Source organism: Clarias gariepinus, chromosome 26 (assembly GCF_024256425.1).
Source record: "Clarias gariepinus isolate MV-2021 ecotype Netherlands chromosome 26, CGAR_prim_01v2, whole genome shotgun sequence".
Taxonomy (NCBI): domain Eukaryota; kingdom Metazoa; phylum Chordata; class Actinopteri; order Siluriformes; family Clariidae; genus Clarias; species Clarias gariepinus.
In genome coordinates, this window is record NC_071125.1 from 18,065,656 (window position 1) to 18,079,098 (window position 13,443).

At 35.9% G+C, this 13,443-nt stretch overlaps 1 protein-coding gene across 1 annotated transcript; it reads left to right on the forward strand.

Annotated features, from left to right (window-relative positions):
• The first annotated feature begins 2,481 nt into the window (after positions 1–2,481).
• xkr9 (XK, Kell blood group complex subunit-related family, member 9) lies at positions 2,482–11,247 on the forward strand. Its single transcript, XM_053488033.1, has 4 exons — positions 2,482–2,570; positions 2,972–3,358; positions 7,976–8,172; positions 9,635–11,247. Exons 2-4 carry the CDS (start codon positions 3,078–3,080, stop codon positions 10,270–10,272), a joined length of 1,116 nt encoding a protein of 371 aa, XP_053344008.1. The 5' UTR covers positions 2,482–2,570; positions 2,972–3,077; the 3' UTR covers positions 10,273–11,247.
• The last annotated feature ends 2,196 nt before the right edge of the window (positions 11,248–13,443 follow it).

Consider the following 13,443-nt stretch of genomic DNA (forward strand, 5'->3'; position numbering starts at 1 on the left):
GCAGGGAATTATAAATGTTACATTATATACAGGACAAGTTCCTGAAATGCCTAGAAATGGCATTTTTTTAAACAATGCATTCACACACTGTATGATTACTTTTGAAATAAATTTTATTCCCAAACCTTTATAATGATTGCAATTGGGCTATACAAAATAGTGTGAACCCAACAGTAATTGTAATGTTGCATGGCAACATTAGCATGGTTTTTAAAAGTGAAAAAATGACCTTTTTTTTTTACCAAATGAGGTTGAGATAATATTAAATAAAAAACTCTAACAGATTTTCTATATTGCAAATACAATATAGAAACAACAAAATTGTAACCTTTATTTGCAGCATTTATGCTGATTAACATCTATTCACATAACATACGTAAGGCCACTATGTTTCTTACCAGGGTTTAGAATTCCAATTAGAGCTGGGATGAACACAACAACTTCTCATATACCGCACACATGTCACACATCTCTTAGTGTTGTCATGTTACCTCTCTGTTTAATTTTCTTTCAGAAATATCACTATGAGGTGCATCTTAGCTCCAAAATTATCCTGGGTTCATAACGCTCAACCCACTGTTATGAAGTCAAACTTTTAAAAATAACCTAATACCAAAGTTGTCCCAACATCTAAATGGTTGACAAAATAATGTTACCGCAACGTTTTGACAACCAAAAAAAAAAATCCTGATGGGATTGTAAATGTGGAATTATTTCCATAATGTGGAAATAATTAAATAATTATTTTAGTTACCTAGAAATAGCAAATACATTTTACTTAAATAGACAACCTCCACATTTACCAATTCCATTTAAGCTTGGACATTTTCAGACATCATTGTTTAGAAGACCTCATACTGTAGATAGATGGGTTGATGGATGGGCGGATAGATAGATAGATAGATAGATAGATAGATAGATAGATAGATAGATAGATAGATAGAAAGAATACTTTATTAATCTCAAAGTGAAATTGTATCATTACAGCAGCCAATATACAAGACAGGCAACAAGCCAGAATTGCATTAAATAAAAGATAAGGTTTAAAAAAAGTTTACAATTTAATAATACAAATATACTGTTGCTATGTGTACATGCATGATGATTGTATACTGTATGTTGTACAGGTGGCAACATACCTGTATATACTGTAAGGTGCACCAGCAAGGTGAAATATTAATAAAATAAAGGGTGAAATGAAAAAAAAGGGCCGTAGTCCAAAAGTGCAATCATTCCAAATCTACTGTATGTTTTCAGTGTCAAAAGTTTTTACTACTGTATATGTGCTTTTGAAATGCTGACTAGTTTAAAACACATACTCCAAGGCTGCATTTTTATCTTAAATGCTTTTCTTTTTGTTTTTTTTTATTGATAAACTTCCAAGTAGTAGAGCAATTGTCAGGACAAACCAGCTAGACCACATGAACTTGGCATAACCCACACAAAGAAACACAACACAATGAGTGGAATGCAAGCTATGTTCACAGTAGCTTCATTTCTTCATTGCTGTTGTAAGATTAAAGAACATAGGTAGACTAGCCCTGAACTGCCCCAAGTCTTAAATGAGCATGCAAAAATGTGTGTGTGTGTGTGCGTATGTTTACAGTATGTAAATTTGTGCATGGTGCACATTAAGCACACATGAGTTCTTCCTGTTTATGACCAAGTTAAAGCGGATACTGAAGACAATGGAATGTAAATTAGTTAAGCCTTTATTTGTCACATATACATTACAGCACAGTGAAATTCTTTCTTTGCATATCCCAACATAACTGGGGTCAGAGCGCAGCGTCAGCCATGACACAACGCCCCTGGAGCAGATAGGGTAAAGGGCCTTGCTCAAGGGCTCATCAGTGGCAACCTGGTGGAGCTGGGGATCAAACCGATGATCTTCCGATTAGTAATTCAGTGCCTTAGCCCTCTGAGCCACCACTGCACTGTATTTAGTCTTAATTGGATTCTTCAGGGATAACAACAGCAATGAAGCTACCATGAACATGTCGATAACATCTTGCATTCCACTAATTGTATATCTCTGCTTGGTGGATTTCTTCTAGGTATTCTGGTTTTCTCCCACAGTCCAATACATGCAGTGTTGGCTAATTGGCATTCCCAAATTGTATATATATATATATATATATATATATATATATATATATATATATATATATATAAGCCAGTCCATAGTTGACATAATATGTGGGACTGTCAGATAAGGTCATGACCCATTTTTCCATTTATTTCTTGGTTTATTGAAATGCAATAAACTGATTCTGATTCTTATCTATAAACTTCACCAGTTTACCCTTCAAGAATTGTATTTAGAGCCATATATTAGTATCCAGTAAATAAACGCTCAGATACACAGGTTTATCTCTTGGGCTGACGTTTGTTCTGATTTAAAGCTGTAATGTTGGCATGGGTGTGTGTGAGAATGTTACGTCATAGCAAAGTTTTGACACAGAGACAAAAAAGGGAGTGGTGATCTTGGGTTATGAGAACCACACAGGCGTTTAAAAGAAGGAATTGAGAATAAGAGCCATGAAATGGAGCAACAGAAGTGCTTTAAGGTAAGGACTTTTCTCACATATTTTGATTTGTGTTTCGATACAAAGGGAATCTCTTTCATATCATCATTTATACGGATTATACAATACACAATGTGATGGTTAGGAAATGGTTTAGGTATAAACTCTGTACAGAAGATGAAATTTATGTCATACGTTCTTGGAAAGATCAGGTAGTGAATAATGACAATAATAACACCACGATTAACACTTAATATAAAGTTTCTCCTGGGGAACAATTATCACCTCATGACTTATAACTTTAACTATAGTGCAGGTTTAAATCTGTGATTAATACTATCAGGAGCAAAGTCCAGTGATTATTCATAGCAAGTTAAAATGGACATGTACGTTATGTGATAAGCCTCTGTTGATCTGTTTCTCCTGTCGCTATTTCTGAACAGACCATAAAGCTGAAAATGCCTTCCCAGTCTGGATATCCTGCAGTAACAAAATTACTGGATCACGCAAACATGGATATTTACAGAGCTTGTTCCTGATATCCCGACCATGAGGTTTTCTAAATTTCGGTGGATCTGCACTTTAATTGGACTGATCTTCTCTGTAGTGGATATTGCATCTGATTTATTGCTGAGTGTGCAGTATTGTAAGGAAAAACGCTACGTCTGGTTTGCCCTGACTCTCTTGTTTATGCTCGCCGGATCTATGTGCGCACAAATTTTCAGCTACTGTTGGTATCGGGATGATCATAGTGGTGATGATCACCCCCCAAGAACACACACGACTCATATAGGCTTGCTTCATCTGTTACAAATGGGCTTCTTCACCAGGTACGGTACTTACTGTTATTAAACGAGGGCGTTCAAGTCATAGCGGGACTTTTAATTGTGCAGAATGATAAAACACAGTTATTTATTTCTCTGTATAATCCCCTGCAACAATGCACTTATCCCAGTGTTTCACTAGTGCTTTAAAAAAAAAAAAAGCTTTTTCTGTACACCAGAACTATGATCAGACTAAAATGCTGGCCTCCCAGGAACTCCATAAATATCACAAACATGTTGATAAGACTTAGAGCGAGTTTAGGACTGTATGGGGGATGTTTTAATAACTACCAGCAAATTCCCTCTAATATGTGGTGTCCGAGAATGATTTTGTGTTCAGTTTCCAGTTGACAACAAGTTATTCATTGAATTTAAAGAATCAGGGGTTCCAATGTTCACGGAATGACCGCTGTGGGCTCTGAGCCACCTCGACTGGGATCATCTTTTACAGACATGGAAGGACGCAAACGCACCATTCAAATATTTTCCTGCAGATAAACATATTCTAGGACTCAATTTATGAAACATTGGTTTTGAGAGCATGGGAATCATTTTCATGCATGACCTGGCCACCTGCTGTAATATGCACCATAATCAAAACTACAGGCATCTAAGAATACATCACTGTACTGTGATTAAAGTCTTCTGTAAATGTCAATCAGTTTTACAAGCCTTCATTCACAAGAAATTTCTGTCCCGGTTTGACTTGAACAACCCTCATACAAACCCCTAAAAATGTTTTTAGTGCTCCAAACTTCCTTGAATGGGAATACATATCTCATTACATTATTCCAGCACATTAAGGTTATTGATCTATAAAAACACAAATTCTTCCATTTTCAGCTTACTCTGTGTTCATAATTACAGTGCAAGTTAAGGGTATGGCATGTGAAGCATTCTGAAATCTCAGCATTATCCTATCACTATCAATATCACAGATAGGTAGGCTGCACTGGGTTAATGATTAAACCAATGCCAGGACATGGCGTCACATGCCACAGAGTCACATGCATCTGCTACAGTATGTAAAATTCAACACAGAGCAACACAACCAAGATGTAGTCATATTTTATCATTATATAATTAGAATTAAAAACCAGGCAAACTGGGAAGAATAAAGACAGTTTGAAAAACAAAACCAAAGTCTAAATGCACTGATAACAAGACTTCCAAGCAGGTTGTGTCAAGTGTAGTGTACAGTATATATACTGTACAATGACTAAAGGAACTATAAGGCAAACTGGGAGAAGCCAGACCATAGTTGACATAGTATGTGGGACTTTTCCCATTTTTTTCTTGGTTTGTTTTGGAAGCTAGGCGAAAACTGGAGAACTCAGAAGATGTCTAGGCATTTACACTTGAAATGTACGAAAAAAAGTAAAAAAAATAAAAATAATAAATATATATATATATAAAATAAAATATAAACTTTTTTGTTTTAAATATTTTGGAATTGTGATAAGAACTGTCCAACACATTCATAAAACCGGGAAGTCGATGTGCAAGTAAAACTCTAAATGATCTGCGATCAGAAATTGTAGCTATGTTTAATAGTAAAACTAAATGCATTTTCACATCCACAATGTGATGAGAATGCACAGAATTGGTACTAAACATCTGTGTGGCCATAAGAAAACCATTTGTTAGTGAAGATAATCAGTAAAAAAAAAATGATTCAGTTTGCTAAGGAGCATAAAGTTTGGACTTTGGAGCAATGGAAAAAGGTCATGTGATCTGATGAGTCCATCTTGACTGTCTTCCCGAGTGGTGGGTGTGTTATGATAAGAAGGGAAGGGTATGAAGCAATGTACCCATCATGCAAAGTGGCTACGGTAAAAACCTCTGAAGGTGATATGATCCGGGGTTTCTTCAGTTGGTCAGGTCTAGGCTTATGAGGCAATAAAATGAAGTCAGCTGACGACCTGAATGTACTGAATTACCAGGTTCACATCACATCTTAGGAGTTTTTCCTTCCTGATGGCACGGACATATTCTAGGACTCAAATTATGTAACATTGGTTTTAAGAGCATGGGAATCAATTTTAATCATGACTTGGCCATATTCTGTAATATGCCATAATCAAAACTACAGGCAGTCGAAATAAAACATTTGAGCCTGTGACTTTTCACTCGCCAATGTGCTATTCATGTGTGGAGGATCTGAAGCAACATGATGATGACAATTTAATTATTTGATTCTGGAGTTTAATACTTTATGGGAATGTTATACTTTAAATGCAACTTACAGTTATTTATTTGTTGGTAGTGGTAATGGTACAACCATGTCACAACCTCGATATGTCTTCTTGCATCAAGACAAAATGTTCTAAATCATTTACTGACTCATTAATTAAAAAATATTGAATATTTATTAATAAACTTTTTAGTAAAAAAAATGTTTTTAGTTAAAAAAATATTTTGTGCCATATTTAACAAATTTAATACAAATGAATTGGACATAATGTACTGTAGCATGTTGGCATAGCACCACGCACCTCCAGGCTCAGGGTTCTATTTCCACATCGGGTCTGCATGTGTGGAGTTTGCATGTTCTCCACGTGCTTGATGGGTTTCTTCAAGGTACCTCCCGTTTTCCTCCCACAATCCATAAATAAGCAAATCGGGTTATTTGACATTTCCAAACTGTCCATAGCATGTGAGTGATTGTGTGCCCTGTGATGGATTGGCACCTCCACCACGGAGATGCCATTACCCTGAACAGAATAAGTGGTATAGCGAATGAGTGAGAGTGAGTGAGTAAGTGGACAGTGTTGTGTTGTTTCGTAGGACAGCCTTAAAAAAAACAACCCAGCAAACGTGCATAAATAAAGACAACTAAAGACATTTTAAACAACAACAAAAAAGACCATTAAGTTAGACAGAAGTAATGGCACGCTAGGAAACAAGGATAAGTTAGTACTGAGCTATAATTATATTCAGGCAAACTTTTTGTTGTTCAGCTGGCACAGTGGTGTAGTGGTTAGCACAGTGGCCTTGTACCTTGGTTCTGTGCGCGTGTGGTTTGCATATTCTCCTTGTGCTTGGTGGATTTCCTCTGGGTAGTACTCCAGATTCCTCCCACAGACCAAAAAACAGGAAGATAAAGATAAGTGGCATTCACAAATTGCCCATAGTGTGTGTGCCATGTGAGAGACTGGCAGCATGTCCAGGATGAGCCTGCGCCTTGTGGCCAAAGTCTCCTGGGATAGGCTCCAGGCCTCGTGACCCTGTAGGATAAGCGGTATAGAAGATGAATGAATATTGTTGTTCAGTAGTATATATATGCAAGTTTTGTGTTATGACTAACCAATTGACTGACAAAGTAATAACTACAAATAAGCTGTTCCACTTTGTAAATTATGGGTGTCAATATGTGAATATACCGTAAAGCAAAATGACTACAAAGGAAATTTGAACTACTAAAATATGAAAACCATTACAAACATCTTTAGTATAAGATAAATGAGAGCCAATTAGGGCCTTGTTTGGTCTAGTGAGAATTTGTGAGCAGAGGAAGAGTTGTCTGTTTGTGCCTCCAGTAGGCTTTTTTAAATTGTCCTTTTCCAGCCAAGCACAATTGAAACTTGATGCCAAACAGTACAAAAAAATTATAACAGATGGTTGGATTGTTACAACAACTACAAAGCACAGTTGTTGGCCAGTAGTGACCTCAGATCAGCCAGGAAATACAGGAACACTGTGAAGAGCAATAGAAAGTAACTGGGAGTTGAAAAACTTATTTATTTTTCTATATAATCCCCTTCTACACTAATGCACTTATCCCCGTGCTTTACTAGTGCTTGAATACCATTAAAGTAGAACATTTTCTCAGTACACTAGAGCCATGATCAGCCTGCCTGCTTCACCTATGAAACACTGGCCTCCCAAAATCTTCTTTAATTGGAAATGTGGAAATGGCTTGGAGCGAGATCTGGACTGTGCAGGGAATGTGGCATTAACTCCCAGATGAGTTTCTGTAATGTGCAAGTGGCGCTGGTGGGTGATTAAGTGTACAGTCCCTACAGACACATGCGTCTTTTCCACAAGGTTGCATCATCTGTTTATTTTCAAGAATCAGGCGTGCACTTACCGAATGTTCACAAAGGTACAGTACACCCTTTTTTAGACAAAGAAGAAGCAGATCACTTCTTTAAGTCCTAAGCCTAACCCTTGTAGATAGGGTGTCATGTGCTGGCTCTGATAACATAGAAATTCATTTGTAAAGCCATTTGTTTTTTTTTTATCATGAGCTTCCTTGCACATATCATTCATATTTCAAGTACAGGTTTGTGGTTACCTACTTTTAATAATAACAACACAATAAAGTGTATATAACATGAAGCAAAAAATTCTGTATATGTCTAATCAGATGACATTGGTTTTCTTTACTTGTGACTGCTGCAATATTCCCCAGTTATTAAAAAAACTCTTCTTCAAGATAATATAATAAAAAATAATAAAAATATGATATGACTAAGTGCAATGCCGCGAGGAAGGAAACCTTTGCTACAACTAATGAAAGTAAATGAAAAACTAAGTAAATGAATGATTGACATCTATGAGAGTGTGATGAGAGAAAGAGCAACTGCTGACCATTATAGTGTTTATCGCTTCCCTTTGTAGGTACTATAATCTGCTGAAGAGGAGCTTTAGCTATGTATGGAGGGCACCCTCTGAGTCAAGCAATGAGATGTTGCTGTTTGGGTTGGCGGCTGATCTGAGCATGCTGAGGCTGATGGAGACGTTTCTGGAAAGCGTTCCTCAGCTTCTACTGCAGACATACATTGTGCTGCAGCATCATCGCACCTCCAAAGTACAGTGTGAGTGTTTAGTGTAAGATTCAATGTATAGCAAAATAATATGAATAATAACTTTATGCACAGTATATATATTAATGAATTAAAGCATTGAAATAAACTAAATGTAAATTGTTTATCATAAGCCTCCAGAACAGCTTCAATGTCCCTATGTACTTACATACATTAAAAAAAAAAAAAAAAAAAAAAAAAAAAAAAAAAAAATTTATATATATATATATATATATATATATATATATATATATATATATATATATATATATATCTTTTCAGAAGAGATAAACACCATTTATTAACAACTTTAAAGTCTTAAATGTCTAATTCTCTGATTTCGACAACTATACGAAAGAGCCTCCTTATAGTGCAATGAGTAGCTGTCTTTAGATTAGGGATGTCTACAGCTGAGACAACAACATTTTAGGAGGATAACGACCTAGAAGATGAACTACTTTGCCCAAGTGTGGATGTGAGGTACCAACACATGAACAATTTTTACAGTAATAACATTTCATTTTATGATGGAGGTCATGGGGGTCAACAGTATACTGCTTACATGCATAGGTCATATAACTTTTTTGAGATACTGAAATAAAATACTTTTTTGTGTTATCATGGCAATAAAAAAATTTAGCTAATACAAAAATAATAATATGAGATAATGACATAAAATAATGAGCTACACATAAATAGGGAACAATTAAATTATGGATTTTAAAGCTGGCTAGTCATCCTTCAATTGAAGTTATTGTTTTAACTGCGAACAAGAACATTTTGGGAAGTAACATATTCTGGAATCTAGCCAAACTTAATTTGATTCCTTATAAACATTAAATTATTAAGCTTATTTCCAGTCAAATGTTACAAAAATTGCAGTAAATTGTGCATGTTTTTAGGAATTTATTACTTGAAAAAAGCTAAATTACCTGCCAATAGAACAAGACATTTTTCACAGACAATTTCAGGAACATTTGGAGACCTCCGTTCCAGTTCGCCCAAAGGTGCTTGATGGGGTTGAGGTCAGGGCTCTGTGTTAGGGCCAGTCAAGTTCTTCCACTAAACCCTTTAAATCATGCCTTTATAGTGCTTGTTGTGCACTTGGGCTCAGTCATGCCGGAATAGAAAAAAGTCTTCCCCAAACTGTTGCCACAAAGTTGGAAGCATAGCATTGTTCAAGATGTTTTGGTATGCTGAAGTATTAAGATCACTCTTCACTGGGGATAAGAAACCTGATTAAAACAACTGAATTCAACAATTAACAGATTTTAGCCAAATACATTTGTCCATATAGTGTAGGTTTGGCTAGATTCCATATTAGCATTCTTCAGATGCTAATATTAAAATATATTACTAAGTAAACACCAAGTAAACACAGTACTGACATTTCATGACTCTAGATTAGGTGAACAAGACAGAGCATTGCTAAATACATTCACTCACCACACTGTTTCCTGTATTTGTCTTTCAGATCTTAGCATGGCAGTGTCCTTTCTAAATGTAGCCTGGAGCACAGTGGATTACTGGCGCTGTTTACGCAGATCACTCCCCAACATCCAAGAAATGCCAGGTGGAATTCCTACAGTCGTCTACCTGCTTTATAAAATCTTAACAATCACCGCCCGCATTCTGAGCCTCGCTCTGCTCCTAATGCTGACCCCCTGGACTATCTTGGTGTTAGTTTTCAGCTGGATAGCAGCGATGGTGTGGGCTCACATGTTAAAAACTGATTTCTGCACACTTCGGTGTGTTGAAGGACTGTATCGCTGCATCGTCGGGGTCATTCTAGTCTTTACCTTTTTCAACATAAAAGGAAAGAAAACCAAAAGAGAGATGATTATTTATTATATGATAGTCACGCTGCATAACTTCTCAGCTCCTGGTTTCATGTTCCTGTTCATAGAGAGTATTGCGGAGTCAGACTTCTTTTTACCCGTTACACTTTTCATATTAATATCTGATACACTGGGACTCGGGTTCCTCATCCTGTACTACACTGCTTTCCACCCGCGGAATCAAGACGAGTCAGATGTAGTGGATGGAATAGTCACAGTCAACGCAAATATTTCCTCCCCTACAAGTCGCTTCGACAGATTTTTACAACTCTAACACCTTGCAACATCATGATCGAGGACATTGTTTAAGTTTGTAATTAAGTTAATGTTTGTCTTGTATGCACAAATTTGGGGTAATGTTCCGACTCGCCCATGAGCATATACAGTGCCAGTCAAACATTTGGACACAAGTTTGGATTTATTTTCTACATTCTAGCAAAATACTGGATAACACATACACTATGGCATTAGGTAATTAAGTGAAGACAACAATAACAAGAACAGTATTGTCAAATGCATTAGCAACAATTCAAGCACCATGATGAAACTGGCTCTCATGAAGAACATCCCAGGAAAGCAAGACCAAAACCTCTGCAGCAGAGAAGAAGTTCATTTAGAGTTACCAGCATCAAAAATCACCAATTAAAAATTATTTTATAATGCAGAAAGAAATAAAAAAATCAGAAACGACCATGGAAATGGAAGGGGTGTCCTAACATTTGACTGAGGGTTGCATAAATTTTTGGAAATGCATTGCAAACAAATGTGCTTGGAATGAATGTATTTGAGTCTATTGGGTAGAGGCAATCTAGTAAAACCAAGGGCGAAAGATAATAATCTAGGTAGTGAGCAAAAGCAAACTGTACAAGGAAGCTTGGTGAGTAAAAGAAAAGGAAGTACACAAAAGCTAAATTGAAAGCAAAAGGGCTAACACTATTTGTTTAAGCTGATGCATAATAGAGTGTTTGTGTAAGTATTTCTAAAGACCAGCACCTGTATGGAGGAATCTAGCTGTTTATCATCATCATCATCATCATCTGGTGCATATATATATTTGATGCATATGTTTGGTTATTATGCAGACAAATATTATCCCTATAGTTCCTAAATGTTCCGACTGTAAACCTAATCCCTAACTGTTCATGAGTGCTTGTGGAAACTCAGGTCCAACACTTAACTCTTTTAGGATTACTGAAAACAACATTAAAACACTTTATTTAAAGCTGCTAAAATATTTCAGACTCAAACATTTACACATTTGTTGTATCTTGTATCATAATTATAAATAAATATATTTATTTTTAAATTATACACTGTTGATATCACATCAGTATTAAAAGTGTTATGTATATCATGTCTAATTATTTTACACTTCTTAAATAATATGATAAAAAATTCTAGTAAAAAGCTGCTTTGTAACCTGTCCAATCACCAAAAACCACCAGGTGGTGCTGTGCTTCACAAATACACAGTATAGCATTCTACAGCAATTATACTGGATAAACTGTTGAATCTTATAATACGTTGCACACAACAAACCACAGTTTTATATAAAACACCTACAAAACACCTACATTCTTTAAAAGTAAATCAATAAAAAAAATTTACATGTTCATTACAACCTTTTTATAATTGTGTACTTCATCCTTAAAAACTACTTTATCCTGGTTGGGGTTTTAGTGGATCCGAAGATTGTACATGGAAACAATAAATGTGAGGTACCCTGTAATATAGATGTAACATTTAATACATATTTGGCTGCAAAGTCTCCAGGATTTTGGAAATTGGGGGGTCTGAATCTGGAAATACTTTCATGATTAAACATTAACCCAGACTGAGTGTATATGTGTAATATCATAGACATGAGAGCATGAACATGCACCAGAAATGTAGAATTTATCACATAATACTGCATTAAGCACAGAACTACACAATAGCTTAAGAATCTCAGAGTATGTCTAATTAAAGAGGGGGAAAGGCAATTTAACCTTTGAACCCAGTAATCCCTGTGTTTGGTGAGTTTACCTTTTCTTTGAGAGAGTCTGGGTCATCACATGCTAGCCTAAAACATAACAACCCCATCTAATTCTGTTTTGACTAGCCATCAAGGAAGTGTGTAATCCTGTGAATAGAGAAGGGGAGAAGAAACAGGACAGAGACAGAAAACAGACTAAAAGAAAGAGATCTGGTTGTTATGAACATAGCCATATAGTCTGTTTTAAAGGTTCCATATTATTCTCCTTTGTTAACAGGTCTTAGAGATCTCCAAAATGTGTCTGTTGATCTTACTCTAGATTATATATTCTGGAATCTCTTGCAAACATAGACTGTATAAGAACTGGACAAACCCTCTGTGACGTCACACATATATTTTCTGAAGAACAGTTTTGAAGCTCAACTATGGGAGCTCTCATTGTCGCCATCTTGGCATGAGCTGACTCAGACTAAAACCTGGTTAATCCAGGGTCTGGTTGTTGCCTGGAGCACGCCTACTTACTTCAGTTGCAACATGCTATCTTATCTTTAGCTTGTCTAAAATGCTAATGTAGCTAACCCTAATTTATATGCTAACGTAACTTTGTTTTTGATTGGACTTCTACATTGACTGACAACTTCTACATTTCCTATGGTAAATTTAAGTTAAACCCAAAGTGAAAGTTAGACGGTTAGCTAAAGTGACACCTGCTTGCAGCTGTTACTCAAATCAGCTCTGCACTCTATTATGTATTATTTTAAGTCTTAATATAATTTTAACTGATAAGGTGTATAAAATTTACCCCTATACAGTTGTCATGAATGGGAAATCTAGCTATAAAGCCCCAAACTGTTTTTGTACCTGGCTGCAAAAGTTTATTTATGTTGTAAAGTTAGATGGTTTAAAATGGGCTTCTAAAAGGATCGACTTACTTTTAAAACCAGCACCTAGTGGTCATTCGAAGGTTGTTTTTTTCCTTCTCTTTTTTTTTTTCTAAGACTGACATCATACCAGACAAGAAATTTTAATGGCTTGCTCCAGCACACTAAACAAGCATTTTTAATGGAAAAGAAACGAGGGATTGATTTATTTTCATATTTTGTCTGCATGCACACACACTGAAGACCCATGTGAAAATCCCAAAATGATCAAAGAGTAATTGTTATGTAACAGTTGCCCTTTAATGTCTCTTTTTTTTTAAATGACTCTCATTTTTTTATAAATAGCCACAACTTTGTGTCTCCCACATCATGCATTAAAGACTTTATTTTTTCTGTGTTTATTTTGTCTTCAACAGAATGAGGAACAGTTCAGACGTGGGATTGTTGTTCTGTCAGAGAAATGTAAATTAATCTGAGGGTTGGAAAAGATCAGCATTTCCACGGAATAATCATGCTGTTTATCATCACCACCAGAACTACCATCACCACCACCAGCACCATAATCATCATCATCATCATTATCATTAAT